The sequence below is a fragment of the Triticum urartu genome, chromosome 3 (genome assembly GCF_003073215.2).
Source record: "Triticum urartu cultivar G1812 chromosome 3, Tu2.1, whole genome shotgun sequence".
NCBI lineage: Eukaryota > Viridiplantae > Streptophyta > Magnoliopsida > Poales > Poaceae > Triticum > Triticum urartu.
In genome coordinates this window covers 709,414,067-709,433,892 of record NC_053024.1, presented here as the reverse complement: position 1 = coordinate 709,433,892, position 19,826 = coordinate 709,414,067, and the positions used below count along the sequence as shown (strand labels likewise).

Sequence of the window (19,826 nt, the reverse complement as noted above, 5' to 3'; positions counted from 1 at the left end):
ATAGATAGGTAAGTGCAACTCCACGTGAAGATGTGGAGGGTGAGGGGGAGCGTGCATGAAAATGATGCAGCCCCACCAACACAAACGCAGAGATAGATTTCGTATTTGAATTATGGTCATGATTCTCAAATTAAAAAATTAGCAGAAACAAAACAGTAATATGTCAATGATAAATCCTAGTAGGAATAAAATAATTATCCAACAAATTTGGCCCTGTATGGCATATTATCTTTGCAGCTTGTGCGGTATCTCTCTGGCATGCTTGCTCGACAACAACTTGTGGTCTCTTCACTAATGTAGCTCATAATCTGAGGCTTTGGAGCCACTGTGCACGCTGATCCGCTCACAAGCATGCTATCCTAACATGGGCACAAAAAATCGGTTAAAGTGTACCCACTTTGCTCTCCGGCTCTTTCCCACACTCCCATTTATGTTTCTTCTGCTTTTAGCTTTTTTTCCCCGAATCGTCTATGCCCAGCTGCATCCTTGGTGTGGCGCTCACATAGGCTACCACGTAATTGACTCTGGTCACCAGGCATTGCCTGTTTTGAAATGCATAAGGTAGAAAATGTTCTACTTTTATTTGGAAAACAAAATTTCCAACTCAAGAATATAATGGCAACTTTATTGTAGTTTGTAGGGTACATTCTTAGACATAATTACCCGGTCCACCATAGTACATATGCACACCATGGTCATCAACTCCATAATCGCTGATGGTATATTTCCTTAAATCACTACTGCCAGTAAGCACTTTCTCTTTATTTGGTGTTACAAGCTTGTTGTTGTTATCAATAATTTGGATATCTTTTATAAAAGCCGCTTTTCCATAGCCATCGGAGGCAAAATGCCCACTACCAATTTGTGGAGAGTTTGATGAAGCTGTCGGTCCTGAAACGTGCCCACCCGTGTATGAAAAGTTCCCTTTATCCTTAAGGCGAGTGAATAATGAACTTGGCCAATATCCAACTGGTGTCTTGTCTTCACCATACGCCAACCACCAATTATGTGTCTTTGGGTCCTAAGATAAATAAAATGTGAATGAAAGTCTATTGAACATATCAAGGATGTAAAATCCTCTATGCTACTCTACTAACTTTTCTAGCATGCATGCATTTATTTCTATTCCTCTGAAGTTCATAGTAAGAATTTTGTCTCATAAATTTTTCCCATAATAAGCAACTGATGTAAGTCAAGAGGATACATTTGTGATTCCTAGAAGTAGAAATATTTTCATGGTTGAAAGTTCGTACCAAATCTCCATTGTTTTATTGGTAGGTACCTTTTAAATTTAGGCCCACGTCTTGATGATTTTTCAAATGTGTGTCAAAACATAATGTATATTACCTTTGTCCCAAAAGGTTGTCTTAGCTTTGTCTAGATAAGGATTTTAACTATCTTAAGTTATTCAACAGATATCATAGTGAACTGCCAAAATGTGTTGTTGCGCAACAAATAAGATAAGTGAATATTTTCATATGTACCGTATAACATATATATGAAATTGTAAAATTCAATGAATAAGTGAATACCTTGAAAATAAGAATGTGTATCACATATTGTGGTCCATTGTAAACTGAAACAGGTTTTACTCTTCCTCCAAGGCCAACATTGTGGCTAACTTGAACAAAACCAGGGCAATCATGATCAATGCATGACTTGTTTTGTACACCATCGCGCTGTTACCCAAGTTTATCCAAAAGTAAACAAATATTGCATCAAATTATGTTTGTATACTCATGTAATAAAAATTGTGTAGTTGATAACATTATATGTAACCAAAGAAATATTGCTCCTTACCCAACCAACATGAAACCTCGCAAAAGTATCGCCATAGAAGCTTGGAGATACTGAATAACAAGCATTTATACTGTCCATATGACCCTTTGGTCCATTATCAATTTGGATCCCTGTTTGACTAAGATCCCCGCTATCCTTCTTCACCTTTGGCTCATAAACATTTATTGTAGCTTGTACCCCATATAAATCATCAAAATATTTCATTCCTGCCTCCTAAATACAAAATATTTAATGTCAGTATATGTGAGAACCAGATATTAACTACACATTGGTTACTACAATAGCGAATGAATTATGACATCAACAAATATAACTTAATATTGTCAATTGAGAGTTAGAGAGACCAATATAGATCAAACACTTCAACAAAGTCTTGGAGGAACATGGTAAAACAAATGAAATTCCTTCACGGATTACTGAAAGAACATCAAGACTCAATGTATTGTTTAGTTGAAAGAACTAGGTGAAGGCATAGTGAGAATGGGCATGGACCAACATGGGATATCGTCCTGGCGTAAAATTTGGAAGTCAATGGGTCTTCTAGGTTGGCTCGTAATTAAATTGGGGCAGGATGAGCTGGTCACCACTGGCCCATTAGGGCAAGAAGGTTGACCCAGATTTTACTGCCTTGGGATGTAATATGACATTACAATAGCACATACCTTTTAGGTTGTTAGCTTCGTGCTTGTAGAAAATTCAAACTATTTACCCAAAATTGCTTATATTATTGACTTGCAAATATGCAAACTTGTAATTTTATCAGGTTCATCGTAGAAATTTAAATGGAGTTGCATATGTGTGCCTTTTTTGTTAAATGAATAATGTCTAAATATCCTAACTTGATATAAAATTCAGTTGCTAAATGATTCTATGTTGTTGTGTAACTCATCCTTGTTCTCATACAAATATGTTACTTAAATGTGTTGGACCGTGTTCCAGAATGCGACATGAGGCCATTCATTGCTGGACCATTGGGCTGGCTCCATGTCCCTATACAGATCAGAGGGGCTAGCGGGGACCGGTTCGGGGCCGCAGTGGGTTGGCCCATTCCCATTCTTGAGATATAGTATTAAATACTAACTTCTCATATTTTCAAAATTGAAGGACCTACATCTATAACTTATTGGCCATATATACTTCACCTTAGAATCTTTATCGCAAGACCAAATATTAGTATTCAAACATGACTTTGCACATGAATAATATTTTGGAATTAAATTAGCTTAAGTTGTCTTGTTTTTTGCTCAACTATGTCATACTTATGCTAGCCATGCAATAACTCTAGCTAGATGCAAAATCAACCTATGATCTTTCTGAAAATAACTCTAGAGAACTCACCTCAAGTTGTGCATCCTTGTTAATCACTTGATCTATAAAGTGTGCTGATATTTGGTCCCTTCTACCATTACGTAGTATTGGAACCATTCCTCTTGGGCATTCGACGATAGACAAATGCGCTTGTGAAACGACATGTGGGAACAAAGATTTTATGTTTAGTCCAATCGGAAAAGAACTTGGTTCCATCTGTTTGACAAGAAAACTTGGTTAGCTTATAGTCATGTATATGTTGCCAAAGCACACTCACATGTATAGGCATTCTGCCATTTAATTAATTACTGGTGAAGCACATATATCATAAGATTTTTGTATTTCACTTCCACTTCTATTTATTTTTCAGAATATGTTATGAACAATAATAGTTACCATATTTGCAATTCATGAATTAGAGATTGGGTTCATGGATTCACAATTTCTGATTCACATCATGACCGTAAAGAATATGCATATCTAAAAACAATTGAAGATCATATGTCTAAATTTTAAGAAAATATTGACAGAGAAAGAGAGATTTTACTGGGTTGTCCCACGTAAGCCCAACTGACCAACGGTCAACCCTAGACCACAAGAAACCTTGCACTCTCGCTACTCATTCAGGCCCTCTTTGATTCGTATGATTATCGAAAGACGGGAATCGAAAAATACAAGATTGGAGTGGCATGTCCACTTGAATCCCATAGGATTAGCACAGAGTATTTAATGCGGCAGGAAAAACGAAGAAAGTGAAAAAAGAGGTTGGAGTGGATGCTAGATTTCCAATGAAATGTAGTACACATGATTCCATAGGAAAAATTCCTATAAGATCCAATCCTAAGAATCAAACGACCAATGTAGGAAAAATTCCTAAGGATTCTAACCCTCCCAAAATCTTATGGAATTCCATTGAATCAAATGAGCCCTCAAATTTTTCTGTTACAGTGCCATGGCCAACGCCATAGCACAACTGCAACTGTATCATGTCTCTCTGCCATCTCTTCCTCCACATCGAGCTTCTTTTCCGCAGGAACCACTTGACGTGAGCTTCTCATCTCTGCGCACGTCTCCAATACTAAGCCTCGCGTCAGCCAACAAAAATTCCTCTACGCCTCGCATACTCCTCGTCGATGGGCAGATGGGGCTGAGTGACAAATGGTGAAGAAATCAAGTGCAAGCATGTCAAGATGCACACAATTTTGGATTCGGCGAATCAGAGAGAAAACCCGAGATGATCGGGGCAAATTACACCCCAATCCGATTTGATTAATCGGGATCAGAGTTTGACGGCTCTTGTAGCATATCAGTTAACATTGAAACAAACACACGGTTTTGATTTAAAACAAAAAGGGAGTAGAAGAAGCAACGTTATGAAATATTATAACATGATGTATTATCCCAAAACTCATGATCTGTTTAAACAATGCTCTGCCAAACTAATATTCATGTTTCTCAGAGGACATACTATCATATGTCCCCAAACATGAGTCATTATCATTTGAATCAACGAATGGTTGTAAATCATAACTTTATATTTACCTGAATTGTGTGGTCTTTCAACAATGGGTGGTTAAAAGCCGGTTGTAGATTCACATTGATGCAATCATAGATATCTCCTTCTTCCATCTGGTTTGATGTTCCTCTACTTGTTAGGCATCAAAACAATTATAAATTATATAAAGTAAGACGTATACTTGCTCGTACCATAATGGTCTTATTAAATTGTTGATATGTGGGGATCTGACAAGTATTTTCCCATTGTTGTATAGTTCTTGCACCTTTTCCTACGGCGACTAGAACAAGATATGACAGTAGAAGGACTACTCTAAAAGACTTTTTTTCTTTCATTCTCGAAGACTTGAATGGTCAATTTTCATTGTGCATGCACTAACATATTTATAAGCTTCTGTGCATCTCACATATTTAGTAACCATTCATGTCATTTATGGCCTGAGGATCGGATTTTCTCTATGTATATAATTCATATAGGAGATATGGTATATAATTAATGCAAGAAATTTAATGGTTACCATTCATGCAATTTATGGCCTAAGATATGGTATGCTTCTATTTTATTACATAAATATTAAGGTATTAATTCGTATAGAAGATTTGAAGTATTTAATGTATGGAAGATTTGGAGTATTACATTGTTTGTGTTATTAGACCTGCAATCAGGGCACTAACGTCTCTAAGGGGAAGCACCTCATTATATATAGGTCTCCTAAACTTTGGAAATCATGAATCATTCTCACTGTTACTGAAGAGGTTACTCAAAAGTAAACTGCAAGAAGATTGCCTAATCTGTTTGGGAGTAACCCTAGTGATCCACTGCTTGCTTATATGGCAGTAAAAACCTCTAGAGGATGATGTATTCCCATTCCGAGACAATTACCAGTATCTATTTAAACATGTCAACTGAGTTCCTGAACACAAATATACCTTGAATCCCATTTATACTCTTAAGCAATATCCTCTAGAGTTACCCAAGAAATCAACACATAAAGCACAATCATTTTTTCTATCGAAGCTTGAAAGTATTGGCTTGGTATTTTTGTGCCACAAGGTGTTGGTATATAACCCCAGGAATAAAAATGGCATATATAATTAGCTCAAATCATGGTTCACTTAGTTTCTCTGTATATTGAAACTTGAAAGTAATGGCTTTAGTAACTGACCATTCTGTTAGAAGACAGAAATATCATAAAAACAACAAAATCTACAATGGACGGAAAGTAATTCAGAGTTGCATACTTTGGACAGCTTCAAAATAGGAACATGATTTCATTAAAACTTGGTGATTTCAGAAAGACAAAATAGTTTAATTTAACAGAACATAATTTGTTACAAAAAGAATGATAGATAATAAAGCTAAGAGTAAAGAGGAATCAAACTTGAAGAGATCTTTGTCGGCGCTTTTTGAGAGAAGCATAGTATATATTATTAAATAACTAGTATGTAATAATTTTATAGCAGAACGGATAGTTTGAGACTTTGGTTGTGCCTCACAATTGAGAAGTAACTCAAGAATAATATCAAAAATCTCGCGCAATTTATACTTTCGGAAAATTCAATACAACAGTAACATAAATGTCACAAAAGATTTGCTGAACATTGAGGTTTAGTTAGAGTCACTCCTCCCCCAAGATGGGGGAGCCATGAGGGGGATGACCAGCAAGCTGAGTTCTCAGGTTAAAGAGACCCACTTCTTTCTCCAGTTTGCTGCTAAATCTGTCCGGAAATGCCTAACACTGGGAATACTTTCCCGGATGTTTTCCCCCTTTGCTGGTAGCACCTAGTACTGCACTAGGTCAACTCTAGCACCGCTTATTGTCATGTCATGCATCGCCATGCCTCTGTTTGCATTGTATTCGTTGTTTTTTCCCCTCTTCTCTCTTGTAGACTTCGAGACCGACACCGTTGCTCCTGACGTCGACATCACCCCTGACGACCCGTCCTTCTCCGCAGAGCTTCCAGGAAAGCAAAACCCCCTTGATCATCCTGATGCCATCTATTGCTTATATCTACTTCTTGCATTAGAGTAGTGTAGTTGTTACTGCTTTCGGATGATCCTATACTGCGGCATAGCCTGTCCTTGTGGCTACTGTTGTTCATACCTTACCTGCTATCCTAAATGCTTAGTACAGGATGCTAGTTTATCATCAGTGGCCCTACATTCTTGTCCATATGCCATGCTATACTATCGGGCCATGATCACTTGGGAGGTGATCACGGGTATATACATACATACATATACATACATACTATACTTGATACATGATGTGAGTAAAGTCCGGTCGGCTCGTAGAGTACCCGCGAATGATTCACGGACTGGGGCTGAAGAGGCAGGTGGTTCCATCCAGGTTGTGATGGGCCTGGGTTCCCGACAGCCCCCGAGTGATTCTTTGTGGCAGAGCGACAGGGCAGGTTGTTACCACCCATGAGAGAGGTGGGCCTGATCCCTATCTAGCATCCGCGGTTGTTTCAAAATAACATGCTTAACGAGATTTGGATATTTGATCTGAGTTGGTCTTTTGGCCTATAAGCACTAACCAACTACGCGGGGACAGTTATGGCACTCGGCGTCGTAGTATCAGCCGAAGCTTTCCAGACGTCAGTGACTGATCGGCGCGCACGGGTTGGACCGCGTAAAGCACCCTCCTTTGTAATGGAGGCTGTCAGGTCTACTCACCGGCCGCGTACGCAACGTGTAGGAGTGCAACGGGCGATGGGCCCAAGACCCCTGCGCGCTTAGGATTTAAACCGGTGTGTTGACCTCTCTGTTGGGCCTAGGTAGGGCTGCAATGTGTTGATCTTCCGAGGCTGGGCATGACCCAGGAACGTGTGTCCGGGCAGAGTGATTGAGTGTGTTGGGCAATGTGGTGCACCGCTGCAGGGAAGTTTATCTATTTGAATAGCCATGTACACAGTAACATGACACTTGGAGTTGTATTCCGACCTTATGACAACAAGAACCGAATACTTAATAAAACACGCCTAGATAAGTTCCAGAGACAACTTGTGATCGTTCTCTCACAGGGTGACGAGGAGAGGATCGTCGGGTAGGATTGTGCTATACGATGTTACTTGATGCTATCCTTGCTACTCTCTCCTATATGCTTCAAGATGGAGGCTGCCAGAAGCATAGTCTTCGATAGGACTAGCTATCCCCCTCTTATTCTGGCATTCTACAGTTTAGTCCACAGATACTACCCATTTCATTGGTACTGATGCATATGTAGTGTAGATCCTTGCTTGCGAGTACTTTGGATAAGTACTCACGATTGCTTTGCTCCCTCTTTTCCCCCCTTTTCCCTTCTTCTCGGATGTCACAACCAGATGGTGGAGCCTAGGAGCCAGACGCCACCGACGACGACTCCTACTACACTGAGGGTGCCTACTACTACGTGTAGGCCGCCGACGACCAGGAGTAGTTTAGGAGGATCCCAGGCAGGAGGGTTGCGCCTCTTCGATCTATATCCATGTTTGTGCTAGCCATCGTATAGCACCTTGTTTAACTTATGTCTGTACTCAAATATTGTTGCTTCCGCTGACTCGTCTGTGATCGAGCTTATCTATTCAAGCCCTCGAGGCCCCTGGCTTGTAATATAAAGCTTGTATTGTTTTATTTGTGTCTAGAGTTGTGTTGTGATATCTTCCTGTGAGTCCCTGATCTTGATCGTACAAGTTTGCGTGTATGATTAGTGTACGATTGAATCGGGGGCATCATAATTTATTTACACAATTTCATTATTATTGATAAGTAAATCACAAACTAACATACTAGAATATTTATATCCCGTTGCAACGCAAGGGCGTTGTTCTAGTAATTATAAGAGTCATGGAGAGAAGAGACGAGGATCTGTTTGATGACCAAAATGTGGCAACGAGGAAGCCATACAGTTGAACCACCTGCACAAACAGAGATGTTGAAGAATAGAATAACATCAATGGATCTTGAAGAAGAATGCATGGGTAAAGAGAACAAAACCAGGGCACGGGAAGGCACCTGCTACCGCCATGTCATGCTCGCCTCTCCCTTACATCACCAGCACCAACACCAGCTTGATAGAGGGAACTTCGCAGACCCCAATCTGGCCTTCTGATGTTTGCGATCTTAAACATTATACATGATTCTTCATTAAATTTTATGTATGGGTAATCAAGAATTTGAAGCACCGTCAAATGAACCAAACTAACAAAAATTGTGCCTTGAAGTTCTTTCTCTTGTACCAATCGAATAGCTTTTGAAATAAATCATGTGCTGGTAGAATGCAAGGAGCAGTACATTACAGTTTGTGATAAACTTCTGAAATGAGTGACCAAGGAAATTGACAATGCATAGAAACAATTTGCAACATGATAATTGGCTGAGGCTTGCAAATACATATGCACAAATAAAGCTACATGAGTATTAAGGTGCTAGTGCGCAACTAAAGTTTGCGAGAATGCAGAAGAAATCTTACATAAATATCAGTTCATTTATTAGGTGATATGCTGAATCTCAAATACATGCCAGTTATTTTTCTGTAGGCAAAAGAAATTTACTCCTAAGTCAACCAAATTTAGTTGTGGCTTGCAAGCATTTATGCGCAAGTATAGCTAAATGGGTGACGAAAGGCTAGTGTGCAACTCATGTTCACTAGAAGAAGGAATCCCACGTATATACATGTCTACTATTTTTCGACATCACACATCTTTACTTCTAAAAGAAGAGTTGGTAGCATCATCTTACTCCAACGAGCTCAATATTACGGCCGGAAGCGTCTTGCAGGGACCTTTCGCTTAAGCGCAATCAATTAGGGCCGTCCCATTTGACCGTGCATTAATTCAATCAAATCGACAATTTCCAAACATAACATCATGCATTATCTTATTTAAATAAAATTTTAAGAAAATCTCAACTAAATCCAAACTTTCCTTACCTTCCGCTACTAATACCCAAACCAAATTAATTATACCAAAACATCAACTATAGTCTCTACTTCTAAAGGGGAGTTGGTAGCGTCGCCTCACTCCCACCAGCCCTATATTTCACGCGCAAGCGTCTCACACGTGACCTTCCGCTCAAGCGCAGCCTATTTGGGCCGGCCCATTTGACGCATGCATTAATTCAATCAATTCAGCCTTTTCAAAAACAATGGCATGCATTAACTCATTCAATCAACTCCTAAAAAAATCTCAACTAAATCCAAACTTTTCTTGCCTTCCACTACTTATACCCAAATCAAATCAAATCTTACCAAAACGTCAACTATAAACAAAGTTGGCCGGCCCATTTGATGCATACGCGCGTTTTTATTTTATTTTCTCTATGTTTCATTTTTTTGGTTTTATTTTTCTATGATCAACCTAACTTTTGTGGTCAAGACACTATCAAAATCGGCACTGACCTGTCCGCCATTTGTGAGTTGGTAGCATCACCTTCATTCATGTAAAGGTCCCACTGATTTTTTTCTATCCCATCAATTTACGTAAACTGGTTTTTAGCCCACCGATGTACTTAATCTGGTTTCAGGCACGCTAGTTAGGAAGGACTAGATGATTCCCCACACGATTGTTGCGGGAATATTTTGTAACATATTTCAATGTGATTCATTGTATGAAACATAAATATTTGAAGTAATAATATTTAAAACTGAAACTAAAATACATATAATTTATTATGCTTGGTTACTATGTAGTTGTATAATATGTTTATTAAATATATATAGTATAATAGAATGAAGATTCTCATATATCTTTGCATGTTGAGATGGGTAATTTTTTTTCATGCATGTCATGATGAGGTGGCATGCTTGCATGTCGGGAGACATATGGTAGTGGAGATGGATCTATTCCAATGCATGTTGTGCGATGATGTTGTATACTTGCATGTTGAGAGAAATAATTATTGGGACTAGCTATTTAGATATAGAAGATCAGGGGGATTAGGTTGGTCGTAATGAGAGTATCATAAGTTGTATCATACATGCCAATTAGAGTTTTTGAATGATGTGACACACAACTAAATGAGAAAAGAGAGGGTGTGATATCATATCATGATACCGTACTACTTTGTATCATGCATAGTAATTAATAAGGAACCAAGATACTAACTTATGATACTATGCATTGCGAAGGTAGTATTATATACTAGTGTCATATGCATGATAGTAGTATATGATATTCCCCATTACAACCAGCCTTGGGGAGGCTTAGGCTGGGCCCACCCTGAAAATCAGGGGGGCGTTTATGATTACGTGAGGAAGCTAGCAAATCTGAGATGTTAGGCAGGTTTAGGGCATGTACAATGGTTGATAAGATAGTTTTATCTTAAGTTTTGTATGTAATTTAGAGAAGACAAAGAAAAATGTCTACAATGGGTCATCTCTTAACCTTATCTTCAATAACTAGCAATTCTTAAAAATGTGGTGAGACATATTGTACTAAGAGATCATCTCTTGTCTTATCTTAAATAAAAAAAGACAAGTCTTCTCTTATGAGTTCTCTTTCCTCCACCTCATCATTTATCCCACGTGATATTTCTCCATTACTAAAATCTGAATGAAAATCAGGTGGTATGTGATTACGTGAGGTAGCAAGCAGTGGTCACCGCGCTCGCCGTCCTCCCGCACTGGGTCCTTGACGACACGCCGTCGCCAAATGCAGAGTGGGCGCTCTGGCGTTGTCCACGATTTCCGCGGCAGCGGCGCCAATGGCCATAGTCATCTCCACGTCGACCACGATTTCCGCGGCATCTGCTCCCATCGTCGCATTGATCTCTGTGTAGCAGCGGCGTCGGCTTCATCAACGACGAACTCGTTCGTCCGCCGTCCCTGCGACTGGTGGGTTCTGCTCCAGGGCGCACACCACCTGTTCGATCAGGTGCTCAAGGGACGCAACAACACCAAGTTCGTCTGCTACCACCAGGGATGCCTGCCCTGAGCTCGCGACCCAGATGATCGATCGCTGAGAGGTCCCTACTCATGGAGGACGCGAGCCATGCATTTCCGATGCAAGCTGTTTTCTTGCATTCGTCCACACTACTGTGGCTCCCCAGACCCCAGTTTGACATTTTAGCAACCATCAAGTACTTGCCGCAGGGGGGGCTGCAGTTCTGCTGAACACTGGGCTATTGATTGTTACTAGTGGCAATGGTACTGATCTAGTTCCCATGAAGCCAATGTTAAGCAGGGTGTTCGACATCAGCGTCATTGGCATCCTGAGCATCACCAAGGTTGTTGCGGCTGTATCGCGCAAAGCATTTAAAGTCAAGGTTTCTAGCATAGTTGACAGGAACTCTCATGCCATTGGAGATGAACGGCGATCGCGTTGGCTGCCGCCGCAGTTAGTTAATTTTCACAGACTTGGTATTCAGTGTTAGTAGCCAACGAGTGTTCATTCTGAAGATATTCCTTATCTTGAACAACTGGTTATTGGATTTCATAAGAACATGTTGGTCACTTGCTCAGTCATGAAATTTCTTACAATTGGCACTCTTGCAAATGACTCGATAATAGGTTCTGGCAATATTTCCTTTGACATGGTATTTGCTTGTACGAGCTATGCATTGGTGGAGGAATTTCATCATGGGTCTTCAATTGATAACCCAAAGGATATGTTCATTGCTGAAGCAGTCATAGCTGCACACAAAATTCATTCTCCGTTTCCCTTGCCTGTGAAGACAAATGGTGAGATCAATAAATACAACATGGACGGATTTGTTAAGTGGAGCTCATCTAACTATTACTCACTTGCCAAGGAAGATACTTGGTGCAGCTCCTGTAGGTAACACCTTGTCTGACTTTCTTAATGGCATCATGTACAATAGTGAGAAATTAGCTGTTGTTTAGGTGCGTTGCTGCGAACAAGTCCATTGGAAAATTGCTTGGCCACCTCATGTTTCTGTCAGTGCCACTAGTGCCAATGGTAACATGACTGAATTTATGTACCTCACGTGGGGGTTTCCACGGAGTTAATTCCGTCTGGCCTTGCTCATTTGCATGACAGCAAGTTGCCTTTCAGTGCCATCCACCCATATATGCATCCACCTTGATAAGCAAGGAACTCTGAGGAACTTCACTGGATTATTATCTTGGGGCATCTAGCTCTCTTCTGATTTGGATGCATTATATTACAACGGAATGGAATTATGTACTGCAGATAGAGAATTATTGCTCCATAAACCACGCCATTCTTGGGGTGAAAAACGACCGTCAGGTTCTAAATCCATGGACACAACCACTGTACTTGAGTGTTCTGGAGCTCAATTTCATCAGCTGGCATCGTGCAGCCTTTATCAGACATCATCTGGAGACTGGAATTAATTTGTTGCATACTCCGGTTTGTGAAGTCAACTGAAGACAAGCAGATTGCAAAGTTTCTGGATATGATGACCACCCCCATCCTTGATGGTGTCTTATAGGTGCAGATGTATACACAGTTCTTTAAAGACCAGCCCACAAAGAAGCAAAACATTAACGAGCCAGAACTGGTTACTCTTACTAAGGAATGTAGTGCACTCGTTCAAATAAGCTACCTCTCAACTTAGATGAGCCTGCCAGTCGATCCGCCCCCCCCCCCCCCCCCCCCCCCCCCCCCCCCCCCCCCCCCCCCCCCCCCCCCCCCCCCGGCTGGGAGGCATCTACCTCGTCCCGATCACAAGGAGAGGTTCACCATGATGGGGGGTCAGGATGGAACTTGCTCAGTGGGCATGAGCTGAAACTGAAGGAGAGCGGACTTCTGCAGCAGCGACATACTGTTGTGACCACTACTTCGACGCTGCATTTACTTTGACCAAGTCAGTGCTGACCAAGACTACTACCTCAACACCTTTGTCGACCGGGTTTCCGTCGGCCACGATGACGACTACATCTGCATCATTCAAGTACAACCTGCCCAAGGCTTGTCGTACAACTTTTTTGTTCCTGTGGCGGCATTGCTTTTTGTGCTAACTTTCATTTTGCAGTCACTTTTGTTGACGTATAATGTGCTGCCTAGTCTCTTCCATTAGATCGGTTTTTTAGTTGCATTGGCTAGAGCATGCACTTCTACATGGTATCAGAGTCAAGAAGTCTTGAGTTTAAGATCCGGCTGGCGCAATTATATTGCAGCCCACTTTCGGTCCATATTTAGGCCTGAGGGAGCCACATGTGAGAGAGAGTGTTGACGTATAATGTACTGCTTAATCTCTTCCATTAAATCGGTCTTTTGGTTGCATTGGCTAGAACATGCACTTCTACAACTTTGTCTTCATTTTCCATCTTTTTCTTGATGGTCTTGGGGTTCTGCCCTGTTCCAACTGATTCTTGGATTTTTTTTTTGTTCCATCCTCAACTCTCCATGGCTCTCGCTCCTTTTCAAATTCAGAATACATCATATTAATTCCTTTTGATATTGTTAGTTTCTGCTATATTCCCTTGGGTTCCATGTGTTTCTTGCTGCTCTGTAATCACCAAATCGTACTGTAACTAACTAATGGTTTCATGTGGACAGATGAACTATGACGGCTGCTCCTTGCTGGATTGTTCAACTCCAACGCCATTGGGTGCTCTCAAACTAGTGGCTTTATTTTAACCTCAGTTATGTCTCCTTTCTAATGGATCTATACTGCCCTGTTAGCTTTTTTTCGAAAAAGGGGTGTACCCCAGCCTCTGCATTAGAAAGATGCATACGGCTCATATTATTAAAAGGATAATCTAGTAACAAAGTCTCGAAAGGTCGTAGTGCAAACATAAACAAAAGCTCAAAAGAGGTAAGACCCAAAGCCACAACCGGCTCACAAAATACAATAGGAGCACTACATGCCTATCCTATTACATGACCGCCATCCAAACCGGTTGAAAATATCCCGAGCTACCATCTCCCATCGGGTAGACGCAGTAACCAAACGCTCCCTGGCCTCCGTCGGAGTGAGTAGCGACCACATACGGATGAATGTCATGGCCCTGAAGATAACCTGCAAAAAGTGAATGTTTGTTGATCTGTTAAAGACTAAATCATTTCTGCAGTTCCATACTGCCCAAAATAAAGCACAAACGCCAACCCGAATGTGTCTTGCAGTATCAGAATCAACCCCATCAAGCCATGTTCCAAATAACATGTTGATAGAGGTGGGCTGATTAATATTAACCGCGATATGAATCGACCGTCACAGAATCTTAGCCAACGGACAATCGAGAAAGAGGTGTTTGATGTTTTCGTTATGATCGCAAAAGCTACATCTAGACGAGCCCACCCAGTTGCGTTTTGCAAGGTTATCCTTAGTCAAAATGACTATGCACAAACCACATAAACACTTTGATTCGTAAGGGTACCTTAACTTTCCAAACGTGTATCGTGGTAGGGATGACGCTAGAGTTAATGACATCCAGATACATTGATTTGACCGAGAACACACCGTTCTTAGTAAGTTTCCAATGCAGCTGATCTGGCTGCTGGGACAGCCGGACTTCCATTAAACGTCTAACAAGATGGAGCCAGGCCTTCCAACGATTTCCAACTAGCGTCCGTCGAAAACTAATATTGAGGGGAGCGGATTGTAAAACATTTGCAACATAGGCTTCTCTACGTCGGACAATGTTGTACAAAGTAGGATATTGAAGTGCAAGGGGGGTCTCCCCAAGCCACGTATCCTCCCAAAACCTCGTAATGGCACCATTCCCGACAATAAATTTTGTCTTGTTGAAAAAGAGTTGTTTAACTCTCATCAAACCCTTCCAAAAGGGTGAGTCGGAAGGCCTCACATTCACCTGAGCCAAGGTTTTAGCATAAAGATACTTATTACGCAAAATTTGTGCCCAAGTAGCCTCCGTCTCAAATGACAGCTTAAATAGCCACTTGCTAAGGAGACATATGTTTTTGACTTCCAGATTTTCAATACCTAGACCTCCTTGGTCCTTCGGCCTACAAATAATATCCCACTTAGCAAGCCTATACTTTCGTTTAAGCTCATCATTCTGCCAAAAGAAACGAGATCGGTAGAAATCTAACCTTTTCCTGACGCCCACCGGAACCAGGAAAAAGGATAAGAGAAACATGGGATACTAGTAAGGACCGAATTAATCAGAATCAATCGTCCTCCATATGACATGAGCTTCCCTTTCCAACAGCTCAGTTTCTTTTCAAAACGATCCTCGATGCATTTCCACTCAATGTTAGTCAGCTTACGATGATGAATGGGTATACCTAAGTATGTAAACGGTAATGAGCTCAATTCACATCCGAACAATTGTTGATACGTCTCTTGGTCCTCATTTGCTCTTCCAAAGCAAAACAATTCGCTCTTGTGGAAGTTGATTTTGAGCCCAGACAATTGTTCAAATAAGCATAACAGCAGCTTCATGTTTCTTGCTTTCGCCAAGTCGTGCTCCATAAAGATGATAGTATCATCAGCATACTGAAGAATGGAAATCCCGCCGTCAACTAGCTGTGGAACCAGGCCACCTACCTGCCCTGCATCCTTTGCCCGACCTATTAAAATAGTCAGCATATCAGCCACTATGTTAAACAGAATCGGTGACATAGGGTCTCCTTGCCTTAGCCCCTTGTGTGTTTGGAAATAGTGTCCTATGTCGTCATTCACCTTAATCCCGGCACTACCTTTTTGCGTAAAGGAATCAATCTGGTTTCTCCAGGCCGGATCAAAACCTTTCATACGCAAAGCTTGTTGAAGGAAAGGCCATTTAACTTTATCATATGCTTTTTCAAAATCCACTTTAAAAACTACGCCATCAAGTTTTTTTGAGTGGATCTCATGGAGCGTTTCATGCAAGACAACAACCCCTTCAAGGATGTTTCTATCAGGCATGAAAGCAGTCTGGGACGGATGAACTACATAGTGCGCAATCTGCGTAAGTCTGTTCGTCCTGACCTTGGTGAAGATTTTGAAACTCACATTAAGAAGACATATAGGCCTGAACTGCTCAATGCGAGCAGCCTCTGTCTTCTTAGGAAGAAGAGTTATTGTCCCAAAATTCAGCTTAAACAACTGAAGCTGCCCCTCAAAAAACTCCTGAAACATGGGCATCAAATCTCCCTTGATAAAATGCCAGCACTTTTTGTAGAACTCCGCCGAAAACCCATCCGGTCCTAGAGCCTTATTATTCTCCATTTGTGCAATGGCCTCAAACACCTCTTTCTCCGAGAAAGGAGCAGTCGGGGAGCTCATTCTCGGCAGTCTCAAGTTGAGGAACATCCTCAACCCTAGACTCATCTAACGACACAAAAGTCTCTTCCGGGGGACCAAACAACTGCTTATAATAATTGGTAAGACTTTCAGATTGTCTTGACCAACTATCGTCCTTCGTCTTGTTCTAGCTTGGAAAATTCTCTTTTTACGATGCTTCCCATTAGCAATCATATGAAAGAATTGAGTATTGTCCTCGCCTTGTACTATTTGCGAACCTTAGCTCGCAACGCCCACTTCAATTCCTCCTTGCGAAGAAGCTGTTTAAGTCGCATCTCCGCCTCTATCTTGTTTCCAACTCACTGGAATCCAAGATAGAAGTTTCAGCTTTAACTTCAAGGTTTTGAATAAGTAGAAGAAGTCTCTCCTTCTCCGCCTTATAAAATCCATGCGTGTGCTTAGCCCACCACGAAGGAACCTTCGGAGATGACGAATCTTGCATTGCCATCGCTCGATAGGCGTCCTTCCTCCTGAGTCTTAGCCCACTCCCGAGCTAACAACTCAAGGAACCCTTCTCTTTCAAACCAGGCAAGTTCAAAACGAGAAAATGTTCTTGTTGCCCACAAAAGTTTGAACTCCGGAGTCGACTAGTAACGGTGTATGATCGAGACACCTCGTGTCAATGCCTGCAGTTACCAAAGGAAACTTCTGTTCCCATTCGACACTTGCTAGGACACGGTCAAGTTTCTCAAATGTCGGACCGGTAACGAATTAGCCCAAGTGAATTTCCTACCCGAAAGCTCTATCTCTCTGAGATCCAAAGCTTTCGATAATAGTGTTGAACATAAACGACCATCGGCCGTCAAAATTGTCATTATTCTTTTCCTCTTTTCTTCGGATAATGATAATGTTGAAATCCCCCCCCCCCCACTAAGAGAGGGAGTTGTTCGTTACCACAAATACGAACCAGATCCGCCAAAAAATCTGGCTTGAGCTCTAGTTGCGCAGCTCCGTAAACCGCCACCAAGGCCCAATCAAACCCATCTGCCTTAGTTCTAACTCGAAACTTGACAGCGAACTCTCCCAAAACTACACTCCGAACTTCCAACGTTTCTCACTTAACCCCAAGTAAAACCCCACCGGATCTTCCTCGAGGAGGGAGGCAATGCCAGTCAAAATCAACCCCCCCCCCCCCGAACAAAGTGGCAAGAAATTGGGAAGTGAAATTGCTTCTTCCAGTCTCAGACAAAGCAATAAAATCTAAATGATGTTCAAGAGAAGCATCCGCTAGAAACCTCCTTTTAGCCAAGTCTCTAAGACCTCTGCTATTCCAGAAAATGCCTCTCATAATTCATCATGAAATTTTTTGGCAGTACGGATCCGAGCGCTCCTACGCGCTGCCGAGACTGGATAGACCTTCCGTTTCCACATCCGTTTTGGCTTTATGTGACCATCAGCCTGATCACCGCACTCATTCTCTGCTTCTAGCACTAAGGGCTCATCTACATGAAGAGACATCTCAGTATTGGTGTCCTCCTCAGTCTCAAGTAGTGCAGGGTCAAGATCGGCACACAAGCCATCAAGAACCTTAACCCCAAGCGCATATATCTCTGAGTCGTTCATTGGTTTAACGGCAGCAATGTGATGAATCATATCTACCGCACGTTCAGCTTCCAAATCAAGAATGTCGTTAACCGACTTGGATATTTCAAGATCATTATTACCAAGTGAAACTCCTATTTGATTTGCATTATGAATAATTTCATCATCAGTAAAATGCAAAATGGAATTCGACTTATTAACAGACATACCAGTGGAGATCTCGACGTCACGCAACTTGGCAGCCCTCAAAGCACACCTCCGCTGCATGTCATCAACGTCCGGCTGCTCCTGCAGCCTCCCGCTGATCCGCCTCCCCTGGGAGACAGGATCCGGGATACCGCCAAAGGCGATGACCTCCTCGCGTGAAGCTCTGCTAGGGGAGAGGCCTCCTGCCTGTCCCCCAACAGCGGCGCCCCGGGTCGTAGTCACCGGGGCGGGAGAACAACGCGGCGATGTCGCCCGCAGCCTGTCCACGGGCGACCCGCCAATAGCAGGGTCCGGGGAAACCCATGCGCGGTGCTCCGGGGAGGAAGCCGGTGAGACGGCCGCGTCACCCGGCCCTCCCACCACAACGGGGCCCGGTGAGCCGGCGGCCACCTGCCCAGCCACACCCCCGCCCATGCGCGGTGACGTGGAGCCCGCCGTAGGAGCAGGTCTGGCCGGAGAAGCGGTAGTCGGCCCCTGGCCGCCCCCAGCGGCCGAGCCTCCCAAGAAAGCTACCACCGCCTTTGATGGCGCCATATCAGTCGTAGGGGAACTCATCGCCATGGAGGGAGAGAGTGGTGCGCAGGCCTCCTGCTCGCGTGTCCCACCCGAGCCCGCCAAAGCCCCGGGGGAGGCCATAACCTCCGCGCAGGCCATGGGCCCCCTCGAAGCAGGTGCCTCAAGAGCGAATGAGGGCCGGACCTCCCGCCCGCCCAAATCCGCCGAACCATCCAGCGTGGCTGTCACCTCCAGCCTAGGCAACGGCGATGAAGGAGGAGTAGCGTGAACCTCATGTCCAGTGATTCCTCCCGGTCCATCGGCGAACAAGATAGAGTCAATCTCCGTAATCACCGGCGGCAAATGTTTCGACGGGTCATCCATGTCCACGCGATCACTCCAGAGACGAGGAGGCGCTGAGAAAGCTCCTACGAAACCAAGTTGCAACATGTTAGACGGGACCGAAGTTGGCGATTTCCCCTGAGCAGACTCTCCTGCCTTAGATGAATCCGCAGGCCTGGAAGCCCTGTCACCATCATTTTGTGCGCCATCACCATGGTTCCTAGGAGCACCTCCCCCTCAGTAGTGTCCATATGATGTACCTCCTCAAATTCCTGAAACAAATTAGGGTCCTCATACTCGACATTCAACATATACGCAATACCCTCTGACACCATCTGACCACATCCGACAAGAACTCGATGTTAGCCACACTAACCAGCAAGCGCGCCACACCATGAGCACGTGTGAAAGGCATATCTACCTGCTCCGTCTTACCGAGCAAGGATCCCAGGCTCCATGT

The 19,826-nt window shown here is 42.7% G+C and overlaps 1 protein-coding gene across 1 annotated transcript; it reads right to left on the bottom strand.

Annotated features, from left to right (window-relative positions):
- Positions 1 to 649: 649 nt before the first annotated feature.
- LOC125547254 lies at positions 650 to 18,943 on the bottom strand. The gene is made up of 7 exons (XM_048711205.1): positions 18,137 to 18,943; positions 4,816 to 4,851; positions 4,651 to 4,737; positions 3,139 to 3,324; positions 1,801 to 2,013; positions 1,533 to 1,679; positions 650 to 1,021 (listed from the first exon to the last, which is right to left on the bottom strand). Exons 1-7 carry the CDS (start codon positions 18,941 to 18,943, stop codon positions 650 to 652), a joined length of 1,848 nt encoding a protein of 615 aa, XP_048567162.1.
- Between the last annotated feature and the right edge of the window lie 883 nt (positions 18,944 to 19,826).

What these genes read in the sequence shown, in the direction of transcription:
- LOC125547254 (XM_048711205.1), bottom strand. Translation starts at nt 18,943, where the DNA reads ATGGGCGGGGGTGTGGCTGGGCAGGTGGCCGCCGGCTCACCGGGCCCC. An exon ending in AATTTAATAAGACCATTATG is followed by an intron (nt 4,738 to 4,815) that starts GTACGAGCAAGT and finishes ACATCAAACCAG; the next exon opens with ATGGAAGAAGGAGATATCTA. An exon ending in TACACATTCTTATTTTCAAG is followed by an intron (nt 1,022 to 1,532) that starts GTATTCACTTAT and finishes TATTTATCTTAG; the next exon opens with GACCCAAAGACACATAATTG.